The following is a 21,529-nucleotide window of genomic DNA, read 5'->3' as shown; positions in this document are numbered from 1 at the left end:
ACTGTCTACGGCTTCATCGTCATAGGTAGTGGTTGACGTATAGGCCCGTGCAAACTTTTCCCTGTATCGCTTGGAAAATATCACCGCGGCTGCGACTCTTTTATCCACAAAGGGGATTCGAAAGTGAAAAAAAAACCTTGCTACACAGAAATATTTATGGAGCATTGTATCATATGTCAGTGTATTATGGCTGTTTGTTAGGAAAAGATCAGTTTATTAGGAGCCGAGCACTATTAGAAATTTCCGTTTATTTTTCAGAAAATTACGTTATTAAAATTGATCAATGCATCAGTACTGGAATAACATACGAATATGGTGAAGCATTTGCAAGGTTGAATACTTTTATTAGATCAGTTAGCACATCGGCAGCCCAATCGAGTTCGAGAAATATTTGTAATATATCTCTTGTACAGAATGGCCGCTGAGCCTAGCAGCTGATGGAGAATTCCGAATGGCCAACGCATTTTCCGTGCCTGCAGTCTCCCGCTGTGCATTTGCTGGTTCCCCCAGGTCTGGTGGCATTCTGTTTAGGATGCGGAATGAAAGACGTTTTATAAAATTGCACGCAATGAAGTAAAAAAATCGTCCCAGGGTTAATAAATCTACGTTGTATATAGTCAGTAAAGGGTAGGAATAACAGAGAACTACATTTTTGTGCGTTCTTGACCACTGCTCTCCCATAATTTGTATTGTGTTTGAAAACGGTTAATTTTTTAAGGGGTATCGTATATCCTTGCGAAAGTACATGCATGATGTACATTGTATAAACAAAATATTCAAAGTTGGCATTTCGCTGATTGACCCCTTCCAACTGCAACATTTTCCTGTATTCCAAAGTGTTCACACTGAAATTAAGACTTCGGGCATAAATAAAATCTTCGGTAAGGAACCTTTGAAAGAATAAAGGTGATTAGAGAGTGCAATTTGGGAAATTAATATTATGGCTCAACATTTCACATATCTACGTAATATATTGAGTGAAAAAACAGCAGTGCTACAAAACCAAGACATTGGTATAAAGAAATGGGCATTAAACGCTCTTTGCTGATCCCGAGGAAGAAATGTATGAGCGCGTAAAGATATCGAATAATCATTTCGAAAGCATGGTAGCACCATATAGGTTTTGCGTAAAAGCCTGGTAAGTAAAAGGCTCGATATGCAAACACCTTGGCCTCAATTTTCTGAAATATGTTCTGCAATATTTTCTGCCCTAGAGAGCAGGTTACTTAAGATTACACATATTATTCCAGTGTACACCAACTATCCTGTTCTATTTACGCCAGCTTCAGAGATTTGTTTAACTGGAAATATATTAGCATCGTGTAAACACGTTGTCTGCTCTGTTACAAAACCAGCGTTCGCTTCCCTGGAAAATATCAGCTCGTGGTACTAGTGTTACTAGTAATTGCCGCAGTAGAAGGTGGGGACTACTGACAAAAAGGCGCAGCTTTTAAATAACACTAAGGTTTTGCTCAAGGGTAAGTTGTAATATGTTTGCTAATAGAATAATTTGGAAACAGGGAAAACTGAGCTACAAACCTCTTGCATCAACTCTCTTTATTCAGTGTAAAAGTTAGAACAGTTGCCCCGCTATTGCAGTATTGCCAAACTAAAGAGAACAGGGCATGTAGTATAGCGAAATATGGTCTCTAGTTGTCCGCAGTAAATTTCTGTTGCTTTACGTGGTGACAACTCTGTCAATGTTTTTCCACACTGTATGAGAAGGACGGGGGAAATGTGGGGTTGTTTCATGCAATCTTTCATGCGGGGTTGTTTCATGCGACACTGAGCAGAAATGTTTCTTAAATTTTAGATAACACTACATTCTGGAATTTTCAGTATTTCGAGTTTCAGAAGACTTAAACGACACCTCAACGGGCTGGCACCTCGCAGTGGCTTTACTTCATCGGTTACGTTTGCTCCCACTACTACTATAAATATCAAGGGCATTTTATTTATTCAGGATACCTTACAGGCCCATGGAAGGGCATAGCGTAAGGGGGAGCACATAATTTGTAAAGGGGAACTACCGACAGAGAAACAAAAAAATGCCACAAGGCAAGAAAATAAACACAAGTAAGAAGTCAAAACACAGCAAATACAATGTTTGAAGAAGGAAAAACACAAGTCAAGAAAGTGAACTGAAGTTAACAAAAATGGTATTATAGGTACTGCACGTAGGTATGTATACAATCAAAGGTACAGGAATTCATGAAAGACACAGCCAACATGCGCATTTCGGAGATAATGAATATCGCTAAAAGCCAGAAACATTTGAAATAAAAGGTATACAAAAATTGTACAGTGAAAACATTACGGTGCGTAATGATCAGATAAATGGCGTCGAAAGGTTTCGTGGCATGAAACAGATGCGATAACGTCGGGGAGATAATTCCAAAGGCGTATTGCACGTGGGAGGGCAGATGAATTAAAGGCATGCGTGGAACCATAAATGCGTGAGAAGCTGAACTGGTTGTACAGTCTACGTGACATGGTGAATGGGTGGTGAAGATTAAACTCGGATGATCTCGAGCAATAAATATATTTATGAAATAGGCATAAAAGTGCTAAGGAGCGACGTGTGTGTGTAACGGTTGAAGGGAGCATTCATGTTTAATCTGGGTGAGGCTAGCGTATCGGTCGTAATTAGATCATATGAAACGAGCAGCTCGATTCTGAATAGACTCAATCATATCAATTAGATAGTTTTGATGAGGAGACCAAACAGAAGAAGCGAATTCTAGCTGTGGAAGGACGAATGTTAGAAAAGCAAGTTTACGAACACTAGACGGGGAATTGCGTAAGTTGCGTCGTAGGTAACGAAGTGATCGAAAAGCTTTTGCGCACATGCTAGAGATGTGGTCCTACCAAGACAAATTGGGAGTGAGAATGATGCCAAGATATTTGTACGATGACGTCCGTGTTGGCAAGTTACTGTTTATGCTATACGGAAAATCAGAGTTAGGACGTTTACGGCTAAAAATCATTACATTACATTTATTTAAATTCAGTGACATCAGCCAGGTGTCACACCAGCTTGAAATCAGATCAAGGTCACTTTGAAGGGCTAGATGATCATCAGAATTATTAATTTTACGGTATATAATGCAATCATCAGCAAAGAGCCGAACGCATGATGTTAAATTTGTAGTCAAGTCCTTAATGTAAATTAAAAAGAGTAAAGGGCCTAAAACGCTGCCCTGCGGTACACCAGAAGTTACGTCCGAAAGAGTGGAAGAAAAATTGTTGACTACAGTGAACTGTTGACGGAATGTAATAAAGTTGCGAAGCCATGACAATGTTAGTGAATCTAGCTGATAATTTTGCTATGAGACGACAATAGGCTACACGGTCGAATGCGTTTGAGAAATCCAGAAAGACACAATCAGTTTGTAAGCCATTGTCCATGTTAAGGTGCAGATCGGTAGTGAATTCGAATAGCTGGGTGTCACACGACAAACCTTTTCGGAAGCCATGCTGATTTCCTACGAAAAACTGATTAGATTCAAGATGGCTGAAAATGTGTGACGCAATGATGTTTTCGAGCATTTTGCAGCACACGCACGTTAAGGAAATGGGGCGATAATTGTTGGGTGAGCCTTTGTCGCCAGTTTTATGAACTGGTACAATCTTACCTATTTTCCAATCAGATGGTAACGGACCTGATGCTAATGATTGTCGGAAGATGTGGTATAAGAATTTGCTCGAACTAGTACCGGTGCCTTTTAGTATTTTTGAGTTGATATTATGAATACCTGCGGAAGTTGAAACTTTAAGGTTGTCTATAAGGCGTTCAATGCCAGCGATAGTTATTTCAATAGATTCTATATATGCCCAATTGTGCTCATGAACATCTGGGACGCTACAATGGCTTTCCAGGGTGAATACGCAGGTGAAAAATCGGTTAAATACAGTGGGGCACTCTGAATCGGGAACCGAAGCTAGGTCGTTATTTTTAAGCAAGATCTTGTTCGTATCGCGTGACGGGGATATTTCTTTCCAGAATTTTTTTGGGTTTGACTTTAGTAAAGAACGAAGGTCATGCTAGTAGTATTTACTTTTAGCGGCATCTATTGCTGTGCAGTATGTGTCCAGGAAACATTTGTATTTGTGCCACGCTTCGCCAGTACCAATACGCTTCGCTCGCTTGTAAAGGCGTTTTTTCTTGCTGCGTTGCTGCCGAAGGGACTTCGTGAACCAAGGGTTTGATTTGTAATTTTTAATCGTAATTAATGGAATATGCTCGCCTACTAAATCCGTTATTTTATTTTTGAAGATTAGCCAGTTTTCCTCAATATTTCGAGGATCAAAAGATGGTAGAAATGTTTGATCGAAGAATAATTCGAGTTCTGTATTGATGAGGTCGAAATTCGCTCTATTGTATTGTATTGTATTTACCTGAATTACAATTCAGAATACTTCTTTCTACAGAATTAAAATATTGTTGAACGGGCGTTGAAGTACATAGGAGGCTGGAAGATTGCTGTAGCTAAACGTTTTCAATAATTTCGCACGGATAATTTAGGAAAAAAAGACAGATTTTATGACTACTTTATTACGCCCACAAAAGAATCGGATAAAGCGCAAAAAAGGAACTTGCGGAAAAAAGTGTAATTTCTTACGTAACTTAAGGTGATGAGTTTCTGAAGGAAAAATCGCCAGGATAAATTGGCGTTTTTATTTCTGCTTCAAACATTTGTGCGCCAATACGTACACCGACTACCATGGTTTAACGGAAAGCTTCGTGGTAAGGGATTTCTTTGTTCCCGCCTTAGTTTGGACTTTACCTTTCATACGGTTTGCGCATTATTTTTGAGGAGCTTTACTTTGATTGGCACGCAGCCTAGATCGCAGTCATTGTTAAACGGAGGGGTGCATGAATTTTTGTGTAATTTTGTGAGTCCATGCATCCCTCTTGGAATCGAAGCGGCTTCGACCGTGTTGGAATGGCACATTATGATGGACTTTGGCTTCGTTTTAAGAGAGACTCAGCTTGGATTCCGACCACTGGAGGAGATTTTATTTCACCTCACCCACGATTATATTCATCGCTCGAGCATGCTGGCTTTTGCGTAGCGCCTTTTCTACATGCTTTCGCCATCAGTCTGACAGAGAAGGCTCTGTTTTATTAAATGTATTCAGGCGCAGAGACTTCAAGTATGCCGCACATGTCGCACACTTTGTCAAAATAAATCTAGTTTGCCTTCACCTAAGGCGTCGCTTTAGTTTTCCTGTGCTCCTGCCAGGCGTTTCTCAATAAGTGAAATAATTTTAGGTTTTTTTTTTATCAGTTGAGAAGTTGGATCATCTCGCCTGAAAGATATTACGCAAGTTTCAAGCAAACATTTCCTTTTAAAATCATTCAGGTGGAGAGGGGCTTCCAAAAGACAGGTTGTTCTTTCATTTTTGAACTGTCCAAACTGTACTAGCTCCGAAGTTTTGCGATTCTACTATCGAACATCCTAGTTTTGGCTTTTTGTACAATCCTAAACTCTAAGCCTCCGAGTCGAACTGCTTAAATTTCAATGTTATGCGATGAGCGATCTTGGCGCTTGCATTCTATGTACTAATCGTGTAATAATTACCTGTCCAAACTCAAAGGCCACTTCTCAAATTTGATTGCCCCGGCTTTTGATGCGAGGTAAACGTTTTACCCCAGTTGCAGGAATGCTGCAACAAAGCAGTTAACCTTATTTTAATACCTGATGTGTAATTACAGTGGGTAAAAATACATATATAGGACTCTTGTACATAAGCTTTTTCGCCCCGTTATCACACTGCAAATATTGCAAGATACTGAACTGAAATGAACAGAACAGCGATCACGTGCAAGGCCTGTATGCATAAAATCTCCGAGTTTCTCCGACGTTCTGCACATGGATGTATACCGAAAGTCCGTGTAGGCTTTAATTTCTATTGGAGGTTGAATATAATCCTTGCTTCGCCTGGCGGCTTCAGGCATGCCCTACTGATTCTTGCAGTGTGAGAAATAAACAAACTGTGCCAGATTTATTTTGAAAAATGACCACAGGTGTGAATCAACGTGACTGGCGTGTATAATGTGGAATATATGTTTCGTATTTTCTATGGGAAACTGCACGCACTCTAAATGGTATTGCGATATTGCCTCGCCAGGTGTTTTGTCTAACTATGCAGTCTGTGTGTTATGAAGCCTGTCATATACAAACTGAATTACCTAAATGGACGTTTGTGCATCAGGAGTGACAAAGACCACTTTGGAGACCACGCTCTGTTGCAAACGCATGTGCTGTTACCTGTTTGGTCGCACTTTAGAACTGGAGCTGAACTATCAGCCAGGTTTTTTTCGGAAATTTTTATTTCGGCTGCATCTCGTTCGTGACCTTTTTGCGCTTGCAGCGCCTTTGAACAATGTGGTGCACACGATCTGGCAAGCCGCCTCGCGCATGCGGATGTTCACTTCCGGCTCATCTGCATTCTCCACAACATGGGTGTCTCAAAATACGAACTTTTATAGGCATATTAAATTCCTAATCCTTGCAATTGCTACTCTGGTGTTCAGTATTTTTATGTTCTTGGAAAACAGAATAGACGCACAATATACACGAGAAATACATTATCTACGCATCACATTTGCGATCGGTAGGTACATAGAACTTGTAAACGGTATTTATCGTATTTAAATCCGAATGCAACTAACTTTTCACAGGCAGGTTCACTCTCGTTAGCTTCAATTTGCAGAGTGCCGTTCAGCCAGTGCATTTCACTGACATGCTCTATAAAACAGCCTTCTGGAAACACGCACTCAGGGATGCTATGCAAGCGCGGAAAGAGCACGGTTTATCACGTTACTCAGTTACCTCATCAACCCTCCTGATATTGGTGTTAGCAGGCAACCTCTTCACAGATAATTTCTGGCCGTTGGCGGTCTGAACGGTGGGAGCTTCGGCTATAGTTTCCTTGCATGCGCGCTGAAGGTTGTCAAGCCGAAATATTTGAATGGCTCAGCAGAGAACACGTCCGGTGCAGATTCTGCAACACGTCTCCGTTTGTAGTAACCTTTATAAGAATTTGGTTTTTACCCCGAGGGATTTTTAAAGCGCGAGTTTGAAGGTAATTGTTATAACAGGTCTCCCTACAAAAGCGTCTCAAGGCACAACAAGTTTTATATCGCCAACCAAAACTGGGCTGCTTGCTTCCCGGTCACAACAGGCATAAAGAGAGAAAACGGACGCACCTGAAACAGCGAACAGATGATGATGAAAAAGCGCTGTCAGCCTATATTGCCATTAGGCGGTAATAAAGGCAGAAGCGGAGCAACGTGAAAACAACAGACCGATGTCACTCTGATACGTTAAGGGGTACAGTTACGCAGAACGTCTCAAGTGCTCAGAATATAAAGCCCTTCAACAGCGCGAGTCCCAAAAGCCGTGTTCGGATTTCAAGTGCATATTCGTGCTTTTGTATTCTGTGGCCTTAGGAAGAGCTTTTACGCCCTCCACTTCTTGTGTCTGACATTGTGTAAAATGGCAACGGCGCCCAGATATCAAGCATTCCTCTACGCTTACCCAACCGCTTCGCCAACATGTAGGGTATTCCAAAAAAACCAAAGTAGCGGTAAATATTTGCAGTTCTTGTCGTAATCTAGCCAAGACATTTCAACGCTGTAGTAATGAATTTATTTGAAATAAAAGTGACGAACATATGACCATGTACGTGACTCAAAGCTTAAATTAGAGAAGAAATAAATCTTTTGGTGAAAACGCCTCATTTTGTGAGTTATCATATCACCATGCACGTGACTCAAACCTTAAATTAGAGAAGAAATAAATCTTTTGAAGATAAGGCCTCATTTTGTGAGTTATCTTCTGCTTTGAAGTAGCTCAGTGATGAATATTGTACAACGAGCAGCCCGATGTGTAAAAAAATCATCTGATAGCAAAAAAATTGCAACATAAACGACGAAAACCTTTTATTTGGGCAGAATATATCTGAGAAAGTTTGGTTAATTGTAGTAGAATATATGTATTTCTCGTTTGATGTGTGGTCACGAGATGCCTTTCTTTAAATTCTCTTTCGTGTAATGGTTTTACAGGTCGTCAATGTTACCAGCAGGAAGAAGAAGCATGTATTTACCTCCTTTAGTTTCTTCCAGTTTGAAAAAAATTATTACTTACCAAAAGGCAAGGTGTTCCCCTAGCAACATGTGGTGGCCGACCACGACCTTGACAACTGCCGTATGTGCACTGGAGAGCATACTGCGAGAAAAAGAATTACGATATTGAAGTTGATTTAAAGAGATGGCAAGTATGAAAATGCACTACCATTGGCCTTTATTCGCAGTTGTTTAACTCAATGTGGGCTTGGAAACAAAAATGAAAGTACACGTGACACGAAGTGGAACAGCATTCATATGAAATAAAGTAACCCCAAAACTTACCCACGTGTCGTTGTGTCTAACAAGAGAGGCACTGCAGTTTGATTTGCCCTTAAAGATTTCTGAAAAGAAAATTTCGTTCAGCAACACGTCTGAGTCAGTGAACAGCGATTATGTGGCGTTTAATATGAAAATATTGCGTAGTAAACGTTTTTTCCAGAGTTTTTTTTTTACTTTTTTGTAATCCTTGGCTTGGTTTAGGCGTATCACGGTCATTTGTAAATTGCTCAGTGAAATGTGACGACAGATTTTTAAAAACACTTTTAACTGCGAATATTTCCAAAACATGGTATGGTGGAGTTATTGGCTATGCGCTTGCAATCAAGAACAGAAAGCCACGTCCACTAAAGGCCAGTGTAAGGAAAGGCCTCTATCTTGACGTGCTTTCTCTTTCCAGGGATGCTTACAGAGTTCGACATTAAGACATCAGATGTTCATCAAAAGTTTCGTATGATTGATGACCTTTTGATAACATATTTGTTGCAGTCTTGAATTGTTGTAGGTTGGATTGGTTTGTTTCAGAACCTTGTAATATAGTCACCTCTATACACCAAAAGCTAGAAATTTTTGTTTCCACTGAAACAATCTTTAACACTGTCGGTTTTGCACTGAATCTTAAACACTTTGCCGGGTATTACCACTGAAATTCACCATCGGTATTGTTTGTGGTTGGTGGGTATAATATAAAAGGAGTTTTCTTGACCAATAAAATTGATTCATTCATTCACGCATTCCGTCTTTATTTTCTTGTTTGCAGAGGAGAGATCAAAATCTGCTTGAACAACTTGACGGGGCCCTGACCCCCTTTTTGTTTACAGCTTAGCGGAGACAGCTTAAGTTGACGCGTACAATTTCAAAAAAAAATGCATACTACCATTTCATAGAATGCCATAGAAAGTAAGGTTCTTTTACTTAAAAACAAAAACAACCACCACATCATCACCAACAACAACAGAGAAAAACGTACAAAATTAACAACTTGTGTTCACAAAACCATTTAATGATAATGTTTGCATTACATATGCGGTCAAAGTTTTCTTTAACTAGAATATTTCATTAAAACAAGCAATGTGTACCGTAAAGATTGCTGCACATAGTGAACTTGTGCCGTCGGGATTATCCATCTTTCAACGTGGCGTGTTTTTCGAACATGGGTGTTTTGTCGCAGTTTAGCTAGCGAGGTTAGGACGTTTTCATTACACTGCACAAACCTTTTGTACGTTACCAACAGGCTATATTTATACAAAGAGTATACTGAAAGGATGTCATACTTTAAAAAAAGGTTTTTAGGGGGATGAAGGAAGTGAATGTTAGCTATGTAACGAACAGCTCTGTTTTATAATAGATGTAGCTATGACATATTAGGCACGCCAGTCTTTCTCCCCACAAGGCTACAGTAAGAAAACAAAGAGAATAATAATGACTTCTACAACAGAATCTTCACATTTACAGAGCAAATATGCCTCATTCGAGCAATATTACAAACGGCAGATGACGCTATTGATTGCGAGTAGTAATTGTGCTCGCTCCACGTTCAATGTTTGAAAAAAAAATGACTCCGATAATTTTTTTTTCGCTTACCACCCCAGTCAAGCTATATTGACTTGTTATATGCCTTTAAAATTTCATCAATGAAGAACCACCCTTTTAAACCGGTTTTTAATTATAAATCCACAAGTACTCTTTTGAAACCACCCATTAATTTCTGTTCCTTTCTCTTAGAGAGTGCGGGACGAGGTGACTATTCGTGAGGTCTCCTTTTTAGACACATTCAAATCATCATAAACTGATTTAATAGCACCATGGCATCTTCGTCCTCTGTCATGTGACTTGTCTTTCTTTCAATACAATAAGAACAGGATTTTGAACTATTTCATATATCTGCAGGATAAATACAGGGCTGCAGAGTATTTCAGTGGTGCTTCTAAAACATTCACTGCGGTGTCCTGCGGTAGAACCATGAATGTAAATACAAGTATATTTACGACAGAGGCATATGGCATTTTTCTGGTTGTAAGCCACGTAGTAAAATATCATATTCCTAAATCCATTATCTATAAAGACTCGCTGAGCGTCGTCCGTGCATTGTCATGCGGAAAGTCATCAAAATACCATGTCGTTATTCTTGTCTTCAAATCAATTATGCTAGCTTATTCTTCAAAGCTTAGTGTGACTGTGTGTTGGGTGCCAGGTCATTCTGGCATTGCGCAAATGAACTGGCGGATGAAATCGCCGCCAATGCAGCACTCCGAGCCAAAATGAGCATAACAACACTACCTTACACAAACCTCAAGCCACACATAAGACAACAATTCCAAAAAGCTTGGCAAGCAGACTGGAGTGAACAAACAGACGTAATAAAACCACACTTGGCATAACACTACTGACTCACACAACAGGCACATTGAAGTCACCTTAGCTATGTAATGATAGGCCATACACATATAACTCACTCGCACCTGCTCACGGGATCTCCAAGAACCCTGTGGAGCAGGTGTTGGGAGGGCCTATTAGTGATACACATCCTCATTCAATGCGTGGCACTCGACATTACACGACGCAAACACTTCAGCGAACGCTACAGAAAACATATTTCATTGCATTCCTCATACTTTTTAGGAGACGATGCCATGTTTTCTGTTCAGTGCACGTTTAAATATCTGTCAGAAGTTCACCTTTTATAACTAATCTAATACCACCCACAGTTTTCCACCTGGTCCTATGCACGAGCCACCTTATCTTTCAACCACTCTTGGCCTTCATCCGGTCCTTGTACACCAGTCGTGCCATTAGTGTCTAACTGATTTTATTCGTGTTCCCTCTTACCAATTTTAGTTGTCACCTATTCTTCAAAACACTTTCTTGGTGCCCTTTGCCCTAGTGGGCCTTGCGCCATTGTCATTCCAACATCATCATCCTCACTCCGAGAATCTTTACAGAAATAAACAATACATGCCGGAAACAACACTGAAAAATCATTACTACGAACCCCACACTAACGGATTTCTCACATTTACTAAGATTTTAAACATCCCCGCCGGAGTGCCTGTATTTTCAGTGTAAAAATATTTCATAATTACGAACTTTAACATAGCGTTCGTTTCATAGTAACGTTCATAATTCATTTCCTCTTTCATATTTTAGGAACATCAGTATTACGAATTCGGGTAAATGTAACTGCGGCGCAACTCTCGCACGAAACAGAAACCACCGTTTTTGTGTGTATTTCCCTAGTGTATTAGATATCAACATCAAAATGTCGAGTGTCAATTGCTAGTGCCACCACAAAGCTGCAGTTTAATGTGCAGTCGCCTAGCAAGCCTAGGTCAATTTGCCACTTTGCTCGTTTGTTGTGCTGGGATTCGGTGGCTGCTCAGTCGTCCTTCGTGCTATTCATGTGTGCAGGCAGGTATTTTATTGTTATTGAGGATGTTGATGCGAAGTATGGGTGAGATCGAACCACCAATGCAGACAGCGACGGAGCCATGAAGAAGCGAAAGCGACGCGAAGAAAGGCGACTGAGGGTGACCGAACACAGACGATAAAATTGTGTCAAACACAAATGTTTTATGCACATGTACAAAGTCCGCACTTTTATTTCTCCGCGGGATGCCTCACCCGCTAAGGTATTGTGCCAAGTGGAAGATATAGGGGCATTCCGAATAATCTGCGCCAGAAGTAACTGATTTTTTCAAATAAATGAGCTTTGGAATCAGTGCGATATTTTTTAGAGTTTGCTTGTCTGCACTCATGTCTGCTACCAAAGCACATGATTTTCATTCATAAGTTTGTGGACTGCTTTATAACTACAACTATTTCGTTACAACCATATTTCAAAATAAGGAATGATTTTCGGCGGTCCAGCAGGATTCGTAAAATCGATATTTTCCTGTATAACGATAATTACCAAATACAGCCACACGTTAGCGGAAGTGAGTGTGCAAGGTTGAACAAAATTCCCGCCTAAATATCCTTGCTCCACGACTGTTGTTTAGCTTTTGGTGTTGCCGCGTGGCTGTCTACACGGAATCCGAACTCTGAAATGCCTTATTGGCTTTACACTAAAATCGAAGAGATAACCCTAAAGAAGTACCCACGTATTGCAATTTTGCCACCTCTGGCTGCTTGGCTATTTTGTGATACCCAAGTTTATAAAGACACCCGCACCAAACTGCAGGAATACGGATAGACACATTCTACATTGAGGATATAAGCTATCGTTGTGTTAGCTCTTAATCGTCATCATATATAAAAATGAGCACTCTTATGTGCAACCTACTTTTTCAGAGAAGCGGGCATGCCGCTTTATATTGGGGATAAATTCTGTCTTGTTGCCCTTTATCACATTCTGCTTCCCTCAGACGTCTAGCTATAATATAATGTTTCTCTTTTTCATTCCTCTCCCAGATGGTCATATTGTGTAAGAGAGCCCCAACAAGGGTTTTTTGTGCATTGTATATCTACTCGTTAAGAAAACGAAGAGGGCGAAGCTGTGTGATGCGATTGCCCTGGGATTGTTTCTGATGCCTGAAAACAAAAAAAATATTTTGAACTCATTGGATCATTCGTGTTATGTTTGGCCTTTCACCGCGTAATATCTCTGGTGGAAGGGCCCGGCTTGCCTACTGACTTCCCGTGTAGGCTATCAAAGCTTTCATACCGAGCCGCTTAAATCGCGCCAGCATATGCCAGACCCGGTGAGCCATGCACATGAAGGATTAGAGCCCTTCTTGTGCCCTTCTTGTGTTACCGAGCCCACAAACTTCTTGCGGTATTGTATGTGAATGCTATAGTGCGATATTGAATCTGTTACTTCTGTTGTCCGGGGACGTGGAATTGAATCCAGGTCCACCTCAACTCGTCCCCTCTCAGGACTCGATAGACGTACTGAACGCTCTTAAGGAAATCCAATCCGGACAGACAGCAATACGGGACCAGCTTTCCTTGATCCAATCCACTCTTGCCAGTCATGACAGAACATTCGATGACCTGAAAACTAGACTCGCAAAGATTGAGTCTGACTGTGCCTCTATCGTAATGGTGAAGTCGCCACTTAAGGTGGTCGAGGCTACTACCACTGAATGTTCATCTCGCGTATCTGCCATATCTGTCCGGGTGGATGAACTTTGAAGACAGATCCCGGCGCTCCAATCTGGTATTCTATGGGTTGCCGGATAACCACAATGAACCATGGCAATCTACAGAGAGCCTCGTAGTTAAACTTTGTAAGGATCATCTCGGCATCACCCTGCAACCACACGATATCGAGCGCGCGCCTAGACTGGGAGTGTTTCACCCGAATAAAAATCGGCCGATTATAGCTAAATTTGCCCATTTTAAATTAAAGCAGCAAATTCTTACCTCACGCAGCGAACTTAAAGAGACAGATTTTAACTTAGCTGAGGACTTGTCCGCTAATGCGAGGCTAGCTCGCAAACACCTCGTTGAATCCGGCAAGGCGCAAAACAAACCCTTCAAGCTCCGGTACGACAAACTAACATGCAATAAGAAAACATACGTGTATGACCATGCGGCGCAAATGGTTGTCGAGCACAGTTCATAGCAATCGTTTGAAAAACCCAATAAACCTGGCCAAATTCGGAACTCGGAGCTGTCGTTCATATTCACAAATATACGTAGCATCCTTCCCAAGCGGGATTCCCTGTGTTCTCTCGCCAGCTCATCTTCTTGCAACGTCATCCTTCTAACAGAAACATGGCTAAACTCATCCGTTCTTGATTCTGAAATACTGCCGTCTTTGACCATTTTTGATATATTCCGCAATGACCGAACCGATGCCCAACAAGGTGGGGGTGTTTTAATAGCCACCAGTCGTGATCTCCAGTGTTGTGTCGTAAATATTTCTTCTCCGCTCGAAATCATTTGGCTCTTGTGCAACGCTTCTTTCCCACGTGTTTTGATTGGCATCTGCTATCGCCTTCCGAACGCTGATGACTTATTCATACCGCTTTTCCACGACACTCTAGACGCAGTCACAAAAATGTACCAAAACATTCCAATCTTGCTCTTTGGTGATTTTAATTTCCCGTCCATTGCCTGGTCTGATCTAGCTTCCACTCTAGGCCATAATAATGCAGCATCTGAATTTGTAAACACGTGTTTAACTTTTGGACTATCGCAAATTGTAATGCAACCCACCCGTTCTACAAACCATTCTTCGAATATCCTCGATCTTATCCTAACAACACACCCTGAGCAATTTTCTTCTATCATTCACCTACAAAGCCTCAGCGATCATGACATCCTACATACCACTTTTTCTTGCTGTATACAACTTGGTAAAAAATAAGGAAAACCTTAACCCTCTATGATAAAGGCGATTACGAAGGCATCACTCGCGAACTCTCCACTTTTGCCGACACCTTCATCCCAAGCTTTCTTCAGCGCTCTGTCGAATTGAACTGGCAAATGTTTAAGTCCGAAATGCTGCGACTAATAAAACTATACATCCCCACTATTACCGTTACCGAGAGGCCTCAGTCACCGTGGTTTAACAGCACACTAAAGCGACTAAATAACAAAAAGAAGCGCTTCTTTCGATCAGCAAAAAAGGCAGGATCTAAAGTCGCATGGGATAAGTACTACAAAGCTGCGAAAGAGTATAATACGCTGACTACTAATACCAAAGAAAAATTCTTTTCCACTACCCTGCCTGCCATGCCAGAAAATGACCCCAAGCGTTTCTGGAAAACAATTAACCCTAATAAACCCAATCTAATTTCCTTGCTCGACAACTCCGGCAACAGCGTCTCAGAAGTGAATTGTGCTGACGTTCTGAACAATTTTTTCTGTTCCGTTTTTAACCGCGAGCTTGCTAATAATCTTCCAGACGCGCCTTACCTTTCACATACCCCAATACAAAGTATTATATTCGATCCTCATGGCATCGCTAAAGTGATTGACTCATTATCGAACTCGTCTTCAATAGGAATTGATGGCATCAATTCAAAAATCCTAAAGAACACTAACCACATAAGCAGCATCCTCTTATCACTCATATTTCAACAGTCACTTGACACAGGCTCTGTCCCAGAAGACTGGCGTATCGGGAAGATTACTCCGGTTTTCAAGAAAGGCGACCGGTCATCACCAAACAACTATCGCCCCATTTCCATTACCAGCGTATCTTCTAAAATCATGGAACATGTATTGTACTCCCATATAGTTTCCTTTCTATCATCTGTGAACTTCTTCCATTCAAATCAGCACGGTTTTCGTAAAAATTTATCTTGTGACATCCAGCTTGCCCTTTTTCTTCACGATTTGCATACCTATCTGGACAAAAACATTCCCGTTGATGCACTATTCCTGGACTTCGAGAAGGCCTTCGATAAAGTACCTAACGCCCGGCTCCTACTCAAACTTTCCAGTTTAAACCTACACCCGGATGTTCTTAAGTGGATACAAAATTTTTTAACCCACCGCAAGCAGTTTGTTCATGCAAATTCACACTCTTCCTGCGTATCCCCTGTACTCTCTGGTGTTCCCCAGGGAACAGTGCTCGGCCCACTGTTATTTCTAATTTACATTAATGATCTGCCTCTTACTGTCTCATCTAATATCCGCCTTTTCGCAGATGATTGCGTAATTTACCGTCCAATACTAACCTCAGACGATACCGCTATCCTTCAACAAGACTTGTTTAATATCCAGGAATGGTGCCTAAAATGGCTATGAAAATTAACGTTAGCAAGTCCTCATTAGTTTCCTGCAACCGACGTCGCAATTACATAAATTCCACGTATGTCTACAATAACGCCGCAATTGTTGCCACTGACTCATTCAAGTATCTAGGTATTATCATCTCCCATGATCTAACTTGGACCCATCATATCAACTACATTACTAATTCCGCTAACCATGCCCTCGGCGTCTTGCGCAGAAATTTGTCCTCCGCTCCGACTGCAATTAAATTATTTGCGTACAAAAGCTTTGTCTTGCCAAAATTAGAGTACGCCAGTGCTGTCTTTGACCCGCATCAAGCTTTCGCACTCCATCGAATCCATTCAAAATCTTGCCGCGCGCTTCATTCTATCAGTATACTCTTTCCGTTCTAGCATCTCAGCATTGAAACGTAAGCTCCACCTGCCATCATTAGAATGCCGCCGCCGCCACATATCCCGACTCTGCCTTTATCACCGGTTTCTTTACTCTCTCCCCCGCAATGACCAGATCATAGTTCCAGCGCATCGTATCTCTCGCCATTCTCACCCCAACGCCGTGTATGTCCCACGCACCCGAACCACAACTTTTCAACATTCATTTTTTATCTTCACTGCGCACGAATGGAACAACCTTTCCGCTAACATTGCCGCTATTACAAGTAATGCCCAGTTCAAAAGTGCCATTGAAAATGCTTATCTCAACTAATAATCTTATTTGTATTTGTTGCGATGCTGCTGATGTGTTTGCCCACCCCTCATGTAATACCCCCCCCGGGGGCCTTTGAGGTACTAATAAATAAATAAATAAATAAATAGAGTCGCGTGCCGCCATTCATCCACCCGATGACCAGACGCGACCAGACGAAGCATGACCTCCGGGAACAGAACTGACGATGATGCCGCCACACCCCTCCCACAAACACCGCCGTGTCTGTAAGGGCATTTGGAGATTATGAGGTGCATTAACAGACATCTTTGTTCCGGGGCCATGATTCATCTCACGGATCCCCTTTATCCGTGACTGTAAGAGCTTCATTTATTGTCCCCTCACGTTCCTTCTATAGACCTTCAACAATGTATAAGAGGACCCCATAAGAGGACTAAGGTTAAGGTTGAACGTGGCCTTCTCTAGTCTATGTAAGTTCTAATTTGTACATAATAAAAAAGAATTGCTTCACCCCTTCCCATCGTTCGTCTCTTCTTTGAACTGCCGCCAATTTACAATACTTGCAAGCTTTGTCAATAACAATTGCTGGCAACATACCATTGTCACGCACGTTTGCCATGGCAGTTCAAGAGCGCTTACGCCATCCAATGCTACTCTTTTAGCAGAAATGAGAACGGTGCTGCGGCCGGTAATTATGCCACATTGGGCACTACCTGGTTGTATGAAAAAATTAGGCGATCCTAAGAAATCTCCAAATTGTGACTCGTGACTGCTTTGGGTCTGTTATGTAAAAAGCTACCGCAATTTTTGCGATGACAGTATCCTAGTAGAATAAACAGGTGCGGTGGCCGGTGGAGAGCTGTTCGTTTCCAGGATAAACATATATATATGTAAATATATATTTATATATATATATATATATATATATATATATATATATATATATATATATATATATATATATATATATATATATATATATATATATATATATATATACACATATTGGGGTTTGGGGCGGAAGCGACGATGGGTGTGCCCCCCGCGGGTGCAGAGTATAGATAGGGGGCACAAAAGAGCATTTCGCAGAAGCTAGCAACTGAACAGGAAATAGGTAAGGTCACAAAAGTTTAAACATGAATAGATCACAATGAGTTAAACATTCTTAAGTGGTGGTGGGCACGAGGGCTCCTTCCCCCGGACAAATGGCATTGTTGAGCCGCATTAGGCTAATAAAGCTGCTGTATTAGAAGAGTTTCTGCGAATTCTGATGGGAAACTCGAGGGTAGGAATAATGAACATAGTTATAAAAATTATGAAGCCGCTAATTTTAATCGAGGGATAAGCACGTTAGGTTTCCGTAACTTTCATTAATTCCAATTGTGGCTGACCCAAACGTATAAATGAGATAAGATTCCCGAACCTCGCCGTCGTGGTGAGTTTTGAAGGCGGATTCTAAAATCGTTGCTTTAAGATGTTCAAATGCATGCCCGGCACTGTTCACATGTCTTGACAGGGGCAAATAAGGGCAGCTTTTTGCATGAGAGCGGTGATTATTGAACCGTATTCCGAAGGGCGTCCCAGTTTGGTCAATATATTGTTGCCTACAAACAGTGCACTCTAGAAGATATACCACATTAGCGGAGTCACAGCTAAAGTTACCTTTTATATTTACGTAGTAGTCTGAAGCCGTGCTGGTGGCGCGCTGTGTAGTGGTCATGTGTGGGCATACTTTACATTGGGGTTTATTGCAGGGCATGCAGCCAGTAGTTGCCGGTCGGTTGATACGAGAGTTAGTAAGAAAGTCACCTAAATTCTTATTCCGCCGGTACACAACGCGTGGTGGTTCGGGGAATATGCTTTTTAAGCGACCACTTTGCATTACGATATTGTGATGTTTTTTTAGCACGGTTGACACTCTTGGAGCGGAGGGTGAGTGTGTTAAAACTAAGTTATTTTGGGGGTTCCCATTCGGGGCTTTTTTCTTACAGATTTCGTTACGGTCTAATTGGTTGGCTCGCACAATAGCGTCGTCGATAACTTTTTCCGGGTATTTTTTGTTCAGGAGGGCGGTCTTGAGTTCTCGACAGTTTGAGTCAAAGTCGGCTTGGTTTGACCAAATTCTCCTAAATAGGTGGGCTTGGCTGTAAGGTATTGCTGTCTTGCAGTGTCTGACATCAATAAGACAGCAATACCTTACAGCCAAGCCCACCGATTTAGGAGAATTTGCTCAAACCAAGCCGACTTTGACTCAAACTGTCGAGAACTCAAGACCGCCCTCCTGAATAAAAAATACCCCGAAAAAGTTATCGACGACGCTATTGTGCGAGCCAACCAATTAGACCGTAACGAATTCTGTAAGAAAAAAGCCCCGAACGGGAACCCCCAAACTAACTTAGTTTTAACCCACTCATCCTCCGCTCCAAGAGTGTCAACCGTGCTAAAAAAACATCACAATATCGTGATGCAAAGTGACCGCTTAAAAAGCATATCCGTCGAACCACCACGCGTTGTGTACCGGCGGAATAAGAATTTAGGTGACTTTCATACTAACTCTCGTATCAACCGACCGGCAACTACTGGCTGCATGCCCTGCAATAAACCCCGATGTAAAGTCTGCCCACACATGACCACTACACAGCGCGCCACCAGCACGGCTTCAGACTACTACGTAAATATAAAAGGTAACTTTAACTGTGACTCCGCTAATGTCGTATATCTTCTAGAGTGCACTGTTTGTAGGTAACAATATATTGGCCAAACTGAAACGCCCTTCCGAATACGGTTCAATAATCACCGCTCTCATGCAAAACGCTGCCCTTATTTGCACCTGTCAAGACATGTGAACAGTCCCGGACATGTATTTGAACATCTTAAAGCAACGATTTTAGAATCCGCCTTCAAAACTCACCACGACCGCGAGGTTCGGGAATCTTGTCTCATTTATACGTTTGGGTCAGCCACACTTGGAATTAATGAAAGTTACGGAAAACTAACGTGCTTATCCCTCGATTAAAATTAGCGGCTTCATAATTTTTATAACTATGTTCATTATTCCTACCCTCAAGTTTCCCATCAGAATTCGCAGAAACTCTTCTAATACAGCAGCTTTATTAGCCTTATGCGGTTCAACAATGCCATTTGTCCTGGGGAAGGAGGCCTCGTTCCCACAACCACTTAAGAATGATTAACTCTTTATGATCTATTCATGTTTAACCTTTTGTGGCCCTACCTATTTCCTGTTCAGTTGCTAGCTTCTGTGAAATGCTCTTTTGTGCCCCCTATCTATTCTCTTCCTCCGCGGGGGGCACACACATCTTCGCTTCCGCCCCAACCAGTCTCCCCAGCCACTGAATACCTTACTGTATACTCTTCCCTTTCTTTTAAAACAGCGGTTGTCCAGTTTCCCCCATTGTCTGAACTTGCAACCCGCGCGGCATACGTTGACCCGTCATGGTGCAACCTTGAACGCTGCATTGTTAACACGACCCTTTTTTCTTTCTCTCGCTCCCCCCCTTTTTTTGTGTTGTTGTTGTTGTTGTAACATCGGCCTAGCCCGACTGTATGCACACTCTCCATTTCCGCAACATTTTCCGCTCCTTCTCACAGTTTTCTGCAAACCTATATAAGAAATGGGATCAAAATGTTTGCGATAGCCAAATCATGTAACTTTACTCTGATGAAGGCAAGTCCCTTTGCCGCTACGGAAGTAAACCTTGTTTGTTATTGTTCTTGCTGTGTATCCGACTCTTTACTTATACTATATATATACATAAATATATATATATATATATATATACATATATATATATATATATATATATATATATATATATATATATATATATATATATATATATATATATATATATATAGAGAGAGAGAGAGAGAGAGAGAGAGAGAGAGAGAGATAGAGAGAAAATGAGGGGCTCGATGAAATAACACCGCAATAATGGTTGGCAATGAAGAAAACCTCGTAAAGCAAATGGGATAATTTCGTAGGTCATTGAAACAGATAAAGAATTTGGAAAGACAGAAAGTGGAGAAAAAATGCCCGCCGGGTGGGATCCTAACCCATGACCTCCAGACTACCAATCTGGTGTTCTGCACTTTCTGTCTTCTTCTGGTACTCTGAAGAAAAGAAGACCTCTTCCTAAAACCTCAGTAAACTTTGATTTTGATTTTTAATATCTTTCTCGTTTGTCTCTGTCTCTACTTACCTGATTTTTTGGCGCTCTGTGTGAGGTTTTCGCTCCAGACTATATATATATATATATATATATATATATATATATATATATATATATATATATATATATATATATATATATATATATATATATATTTATATATATATATATATATATATATAGATATATATATATATATATATATATATATAACCCGCTAGTCGCAAAAACAAACTTTATGTTACTTCAAAAAAGCTGATGAAGTCGGGAATCGTTCATGACAATTCTGATGATGGTGCTGCCTATAAGACAGAGTAACCTGTTGCCTAAAAATGTGGTGTCTACAAAAAAAAAACAATCTGGCTACATATGAACCGTTACGGGGTTTTGTCATTGCTTCCGCCACAGATACCATGTAAAATTGTCGCCTGAAAGGCGAAAGTTTTGTGCCCGGTAAGATTCAAGGCAATCTCTATCCAACCAGTGCCCAGCCAGACGGCTTTGGATTAAAAATGGCGTCCCCCCTCCCTCCCCCCGAGCAGCACCATTCCTTGGCCCCGGAACGTTTTGT

The 21,529-nt window shown here is 41.2% G+C and overlaps 1 protein-coding gene across 1 annotated transcript in view; it reads right to left on the bottom strand.

The window, feature by feature from the left end:
• Positions 1-363: 363 nt before the first annotated feature.
• The window catches only part of LOC144139565 (uncharacterized), a 58,158-nt gene continuing 36,992 nt past the window's right edge, over positions 364-21,529 (bottom strand). The window contains exons 8-10 of the mRNA XM_077671864.1: positions 8,420-8,478; positions 8,157-8,237; positions 364-523 (exon numbers count right to left, since the gene is read on the bottom strand). Coding sequence (XP_077527990.1) covers positions 428-523; positions 8,157-8,237; positions 8,420-8,478 — 236 coding nt within the window. The 3' untranslated portion in view covers positions 364-427. The remainder of the gene's footprint in view (positions 524-8,156; positions 8,238-8,419; positions 8,479-21,529) is intronic.

This window comes from Haemaphysalis longicornis, unplaced genomic scaffold (genome assembly GCF_048455015.1).
Source record: "Haemaphysalis longicornis isolate Haplotype H1 unplaced genomic scaffold, Haemaphysalis longicornis Haplotype H1 scaffold_5, whole genome shotgun sequence".
NCBI lineage: Eukaryota > Metazoa > Arthropoda > Arachnida > Ixodida > Ixodidae > Haemaphysalis > Haemaphysalis longicornis.
Note: the sequence above shows the minus strand (reverse complement) of the source record. Positions and strands in the feature narration are given on the sequence as shown.